The sequence below is a fragment of the Sprattus sprattus genome, assembly GCF_963457725.1.
Source record: "Sprattus sprattus genome assembly, chromosome: 16".
Classification (NCBI taxonomy): domain Eukaryota; kingdom Metazoa; phylum Chordata; class Actinopteri; order Clupeiformes; family Clupeidae; genus Sprattus; species Sprattus sprattus.
Window position 1 is genome coordinate 20,124,193 of NC_137914.1, and position 7,500 is coordinate 20,131,692.

Here is a 7,500-nt window from a genome sequence, read left to right on the forward strand (position 1 = left end):
TGTGTGTGTGTGTGTGTGTGTGTGTGTGTGTGTGTGTTTGTGTGTGTCAGGTGCTCGAGGAAGGACCGCTGTGAAAGGGCTGAAGAGCCACAACGCTTCGCCTCCAGGATAGATCAGTGTGTGCGCCTCAGCGTGCAGCCCAGCAACATCTCAGTCACCATGTCTGAAGTACAGGTGTGTGTGTGTGTGTGTGTGTGTGTGTGTGTGTGTGTGTGTGTGTGTGCACGGGCACATGTTTGTGTTCATCCATATTTGTGAATAAAACCCTCAAAGTCCAGCAGTAATGAAACAATATGGATTAGTGCTTGTGTGCATATTATGCCCTGTTCTCTGAGCTAACTCCTCTCTGAGCTGACTCCTCTCTGTTGTGTCCACAGCTGATGTTACAGCCCCAGAATGTGCCTAACTTGGCAGCCGGAGTCAACTGCTCGTTCGAGGATTATGTGGAGACAGAGGGCTACCTTCTCGGCTCGCGAATCATCTGCCGATCGCCCACAGCTCGAGACGTGGCCCCCATCACACGCAACACCCCAGGTGACCCCTCACACTACACACGGAGTAGTGTATGGGCACTGATGGAACCAAATATGGCGTTCTCTAGAACCGCAGTTCTTTATATTCTATATTCCATGTTAGGGTATCTACTTGATGTAGTAGATGTCTCTGCACAAGAAACATCTTGGATTGTCACGGGAAATCTAGTGTGCACATTTCTTAGAAATTCTTTTTGATGTTTTTATGCCACGATGAAAAGTGATATTTTTAGAGAGAGATCCATTATGACGCAAATGACAGTAGACCTTTACATACCTTTATTTACTTTGCCGGAACCAGCTGTACATTTGATGACAACCACATTCAACACTATCATTTTGACATGAGGAAATCTCTTCTGGATTTGAGGGAATGTATTCTGTTGAAACAGACTGTAATTGGATTGACGTCTGTGTCAGTGTGTTCTGGCTCAGTACATAGTGTTGTAGTTGTTCACATGGGCATGGTCCCCTCTCTGCGGCTCCACCCTGTAACCCACACACACATTTCCTCAACTGGAAACATTTCACAGTTTATGGTGGGAGCGAAGTTTCCAAAACAATACAGGCCTGGGCTTGGGTTCTCTGCTAGACCTTCATTGCCTGTATATGTGTATAGTGCCTGTATATGTGTTTATGTATGTTTATCTCCCTCTGGAACGAAATACTGTTTTCTGATTGGCTAATGGGGTGTACATTCAGTTCGTATAACCGGACACCTTGGACGAAGTCCCAGTAGAAAAGTTAAATAGCCGTTCCATATCAATGCTCTTGAATGGTTACCATTGACAACCAACGTAACTTTATTTTTTCTTCAAAAAACGCACTACTTTCTCTAACGGGAGCACTAGGCTTCAAATTAAGAATTCATCAGGTTATTATGCATATTAAGTTTCCTAAAGATAAAGGAAATTCGAAATAATAATAATAACTAGAAAATGCATTTCCTGAAGGAAATACCAGTGCATGAAATGCAAAAGTTAAGAAAGGAAGAAGAAAAGAAAGAAGAGTGAAAGAAGGAAAGAAGAGTGAAAGAAGGAAAGAAGAGTGGAAGATGGAAAGAAGAGTGGAAGAAGGAAAGAAGAAAAGAAAGAAGAGTGAAGAAAGGGAAGAAGAGTGAAGAAAGGAAAGAAGGAAAGAATAGTTGAAGAAGGAAAGAAGAAAAGAAAGAAGCGTGAAAGAAGGAAAGAAGAAAGGAAAGAAGAGTGAAAGAAGGAAAGAAGAAAGGAGAGTGAAGAAAGGAAAGAAAAGTGAAAGAAGGAAAGAAGAGTGGAAAAAGAAAGGAAAGAAGAGTGGAAGAAGGAAAGAAGAGTGAACACGAGTGGCTCTGGATAAAGAGAAAAAGAGAGTGAAAATATTAGATAAAAATGGAGTGAAGAAGAGAGATTGAGTGTGAGAGAAAGTAGACTGAGAGGGATAGAGAGAAAGATGGAGAGATGGAGAGAAAAAAAGTAGAGAATGGAAGGTGTCTTAATGTTCCTAGTTACAGTTAAATTGAGAGGGACAGAGAAGAGGTTCCTTTGATTTGGCGCAGGTGTCAGTGAAGCACAGGTGCAAGCCAGTTTAAAGACCCTATTATGATGTCATAATAGCCCAATGTAAGTCAATGGGAACATTTTGATTCGTTTTTATTTAATATCTTAAAAAGTATAAAGTTTAGAAAAGTGAAAAATACATAGCATAAGTGTCCTTTACAAGACCTACGCGACAAAGTTTGAATGAAGTTTCTACGTTAAGCGGTTCGGGCTGAATTAATCGCAGAAAAAGGTAACAAGAGTAAGAAGAAGAAGAAGAAGCCTAGGAATAACAATACAGGGCATTTCATGCACTGTAATAATAATAAAAACATTTTTGGATGTTGTAAACGGGAGATAAGCGGGATAACGGCCTTAGAGCTGTCCAGTTCTACAAAGATAATGGACTTGCCTGAGCAATGGACTGCGCGTCGTGGAGTTCTTTGCCCCGCAGCGTCCATTACCTTTGTAGAACTGTACAGCTGGTCGGCCGTTATCCCTTACATATGTGTATAGTGCCTGTATATGTGTCTATGTATGTATATGTGTATAGTGCATATATATCTGTTTATGTACGTATGTATATGTGTATAGTGCCTGTATATGTGTATAGTGCATATATATGTAAGTATATGTGTAGTGCCTGTATATGTGTATATGTGTGTATGTATATATATGTATATTTGTATGTGACTCTGCTCACTCTCTTCACAGGAGACAAACGTGTGATCAAGCTCTATCTGAAATCCAAGGAGACGGGCAAAAAGTTTGCCAGTGTGGACTTTGTCTTCTACAATTGCAGTGTCCACCAGTCGTAAGTACTTTTCTTTTGTGGCATGTTTCTTTCCTCTAGTCCTACAGTCTATAGAGGATGTGTGTGTATTTATGTATGTGTGTATTTGTGTTTCTGTGTATGTCTGTGTGTGTATCTGTGATGCCTCAGTTTTCCCTCTGTGTAGTGGTGTATTTTTAACTGTTTTATGCCGTGAGTTTTTTTGCTTAGCTTTACAACATCTTATCCATGGATGAGATCAGCCTCCTGATGTCATCTGCTTAATGACTTGGAGCATCACTAAGGCCAACAGACGTGTTTTACAGGCCTGAGTTCTCTCTCTCTCTCTCCTATCTCTCCCCCCCTCTCTCTCTCCCGCTCTCTCTCCCTCTCTCTCCCCCTCTTTCTCTCTCCCCGTCTCACTCAGTTGGCTAACCTCGAGCTTTCTGTCTGTCTGTCTTGCCTCAATCTGTTGGTCTCTCTCTCTTATTCCTTCCATCCATCTCTCCTTACCTCCCTCTCTCATCCCATCCCACACTTCCTCTTCATATCTCTCTTTCTGTCATTACTTCTGCCATTACCTCACACTCCTCTGTTGTCTCCCTTTCCCTCCCTTTCAGCCCTCCTCTTGTCATTCACTCACCAGCCCTTCAATCCCCCTTTTTTGCTACTTTCCACTTGTTCCGCCTCTGCGCCCTCTCTCCCCTCCCCTCCCCTCCTCACTCCTCTCCCTCTGCCAAGCTTGTGTTACATTTGGAGGCCTGATGTTCCAGATGTTGCCCACCTCGCCCCCCACCTCTGCGTTCATTAGACAGGTTTTGGCTGAGCCCTGTTCTTTGGATGGCATACATTTGCATGGCAATGTCCCCCTAATTAGCAGAGCCCATCTCTCACATTAAAGCTGGACCTCAAGTGGAGGCCGTGTGAAGTGCTCACCTGCAGCCTGCATGCTGGCTCGTGTGCAGAGTGAGAGGACGTGTGTGTGTGAGTGCGTGTGTGTGTGTGTGTGTGTGTGTGTGTGTGTGTGTGTGTGTGTGTGTGTGAGTAGGAGGACAAGGAGGAGGACAGTGACACTCTGAGCTTTCATCACAGTGAGCCAGATTCCACATATCTAGCTCTGTGTGTGTGAACTTGTGTCTGTGTCTGTCTGTCTGTGTTTGTGTGTGTGTGTGTGTGTGTGAGTGTGTGTGTGAGTGTGTGTGTGTGTGTGTCTGTGTGTGTGTGTGTGTGCGTGTGTATGTTTGTACGGTGTCTGCTTGAGCACATTTGTATGGTTGAAGCTGCTATAGCAATAGTTTTAAGGTCCATTACAGTTTGGCTCTAGACAATAATTAGAATGCATAGAAGATATCCTCCTTTTTGTCTTAATCAAAATGAATTTGATCATAAATTCATCAGTGTATACATGTAACTTGTCCTCTGCCAAGACACGTGGTGTCCAGAGATTACCCAGAAATTCATCTTCCCCTTGCTCATATCCAACCTGTGACCTCAGCACGCCTAGTGATCTGGGTGTTGGGTAGGGGGGAGGACAGCTCCCTGTCACTGGCAAAGAGAAAGGAGAGCATGGCGGGGTGTGTGTGGAGGGGGAATGCCCACTTGGCAAGGCAAATTACCCCGCTGGCTATTTACATGCACAGTAACAATATTAGAGTTTTGCATGAGAAAGGATGGTTGGAATAGCTTAATGGAGCGTACGAGGGCCTCCGAATGCGTTTTTAACGACAGCAGCATGGAGGAGAGCCGAGGGAGTGAGGCGGGGAGAGAGTGGGAGATTGTGTCCATTGTGCTGGGGATAATGCGCTCACAGGAGTGAAAGGTTAGCGCCTCGCCTGAGCCTCACCGCTGCGGACATTTAAATATGAAAGGAGCGGGCGTGCGGGCCGGATGGGTGGACGTCCGCCCCCAAAAAGAGTCCCTGTCTCTGAGGGTAAGACCCCTGAGAGGACGGCCCTGGGCCCCTGTGACCGAGGACAGAGAACGCTCGGCGTGGCACAGCAGGCCGCCGCTCAGGGCCGACCCCAAGGCACAGCAACAGCTGGGACCTTTATGGCTTTTGTGATGGTACAAACTGGTTACCTCACATTAATGGCTTTTGTGATGGTGCAAACTGGTTACCTCACATTTATGGCTTTTGTGATGGTGCAAACTGGTTACCTCACATTTCCCAATTTGTTCCAATCAGCTGTGAAGTCTGATGTGAAACATCGAAATAGAACAAGTGGTCATCATGGTTTCCTCATCACTGATTTCCTCATCACAACAGTGGGGGGAATGAGAGGCGTGTAAATGACTTCAGCTGGGTGTTCCAAAGGCAGAACATACGTATAGTGGCAAGAAGTAATGCTTGCTTTATTGCCGCCTACAGTCTGGACTGTGTGTTTGTGTGTGTGTGTGATAGTGTGTATATGTGTTTTAATTTTGTTTGTGTGTGTTTGTGTGTGTTTCGGTTGTGTTTTTTTAATGTTGTGTGAGTGTGAGGCCCCACGCACTGTAGAGAACCGGTTGGTGTCAAGAGGACGGCTCCCTTGTGATCTAACCCTCTTAAGGAGATCAATAGTGGATCAGCAGCGTCTGGAGAAGAGGCGGGGGGGGGTTCTAATCAAGTCCATTGGCAGGTTATCAGCAGATGAAATCTGACTCACTCACATCAATGAATCAGAACCTATAGTCTTTGAAGGACAGTGTTACGTCATGTCATACTCTTACCAGAGTCACACAACCATGTACAATCATATACACTTTGCATTTATTGTAATACATTAAAGTTGTCAATATCTTATGTGTTAAGAGGTACATGAGGGAATTGAAAGTCCTGGGAGTCTTATTGCTTTAATTATTGCTCCTCTGTTCAACCCGTCTTATGTCGAACAAGTAGGATATAGTATTTGGAAGTGATAAAAACATGCAACAACTTGAAGTCAAAAGCAAACTCAATTCCATTGTGCAAGCTAGGAGGATTTTTAAAAACGAAAGCACTGATCTGTGCACAATGTGTCTTACAATTAATAGGCAGTGTTCACTGAAGTATTTGGTGTGGCAAGTCATCAAATAACCTTGTTAACAGTAAGTACAGGCAGCTAATTCATATACATTTATGCATTCCAAGCTGAGGATGGAGGGAGGCCTGGGAGTGGAGTCCCTTATCTTCCTCTCACAGCTTATGTCAGTTGTAGCGCCTTTAATATTTACCATGGGCACAGGAGTGGGAAGAAGCCACTGCTTTAGGGCAGGAGCCACCGTTTCATCTCCAGTTATGTGCCTGTCCGGCTCCGTGGCAGAGAGCCGTGTTTGTGAGGCTCTGAGAGTGAGTGTTGTCTGTGAAGGCAGCGTGGCAGAGAGCCGTGTTTGTGAGGCTCTGAGAGTGAGTGTTGTCTGTGAAGGCAGCGTGGCAGAGAGCCGTGTTTGTGAGGCTCTGAGAGTGAGTGTTGTCTGTGAAGGCAGCGTGGCAGAGAGCCGTGTTTGTGAGGCTCTGAGAGTGAGTGTTGTCTGTGAAGGCCTGCTGCTCTCCCTCTTTGACCCTGCCAAAGACAAGCCCCTGGCTCTGAGACTGTGACAGGTTGGAGCATCCTTGTGAAAGTTGCCTGAGTCATGTCACAGGATTTGCCAGTCAAATGAGGATGATGTGCGTGTAGCCTGACATGTCCTTCAGCAAAGATGTGTGTCTGGAATTGCGGGTAGGATTGCCTTCTAAAAAGAATAGCTGTTTTTTTTTTGTTTTTTTTATGAAAGTTCTCAACAGTACTTTTGTCAGTTCTAGGCCATGCTCTTCATCATGGTTTATTCATACTGAAGCTTATTCTTCGCATGCTTTGTCATATGATTTGCAAGGCACCACTTTTTATCCATGTGTTACATAAATCACATAGCCAACCTATTTCCTGGTAACATTAATGGTTAAAACATATTTTTTCACCTGCCCCACATATACCCAGCTCAGTCTGGAGAATGCTGTTGGAGTGTGGGAAGAGCCACTCCATGCCCCTCCCTGCCTCAGACAGCTCTGAGCTCCATCTTCTTTAGGGGGGATAAAGGTTGAGTCCTCAATTTACGCTGTCCACTGTCCAATTAGAAGGTCGTCCATGACCTTCAGGGCCCAGCAGCATTCTAATGTTGACTGGAAATGATTGTTAAATGACTTAATTGGACAAATCACCAACGTAATTGATCCAAATGAGTTTGTTCCCTAGTTTGGAGTGCCTCAAGTGTTCTGCTACTGATAATGTGTCTCCTTGAATGTTTCTGTGAAAAGAGTGATGATGAAACGCCTCGTGTTGAAGTCTTCTCTTTACGTTGACTACAGAAGACTGAATACTGGAAAAATATGCCAGATTATCATTATATGTTTTTTAATTTTTTAAGGTACTCTTGAAAGGAAAATGTTCAAGTTCATGTCTTAATTTGTTTTGTATTGAGTCTGGGGTTGTGTGTGTCTGTTGTTGACTGCGGCCGTGCAGTGTGTGCTTGTGTTGTTTTCTGGGGTCGTGTAGTGTGTGTGTGTTTGTGTGTTGTGTCTGGGGTCGTGCAGTGTGTGTGTGTGCGTTGTTGTCTGGTCATTGTCTGTCTCTTGTTAGGTCCCGAAAATTGTCTTCTCTGTTTGAGAAAATTGCTGCTGTGACTAAAAGTGCTTCTCCACTCCCTTGTACCGTTCTTCCCAATCATATCCTTGTCTTCATTATTT

The 7,500-nt window shown here is 44.4% G+C and overlaps 1 protein-coding gene across 1 annotated transcript in view; it reads left to right on the forward strand.

The window, feature by feature from the left end:
- LOC308377431 (plexin-A1-like) overlaps positions 1-7,500 on the forward strand; it is a gene marked incomplete at both ends in the record, with an annotated part of 137,351 nt that overhangs the window by 68,454 nt on the left and 61,397 nt on the right. The window contains 3 exon segments of the mRNA XM_080854088.1: positions 51-174; positions 378-534; positions 2,762-2,861. Coding sequence (XP_080710214.1) covers positions 51-174; positions 378-534; positions 2,762-2,861 — 381 coding nt within the window.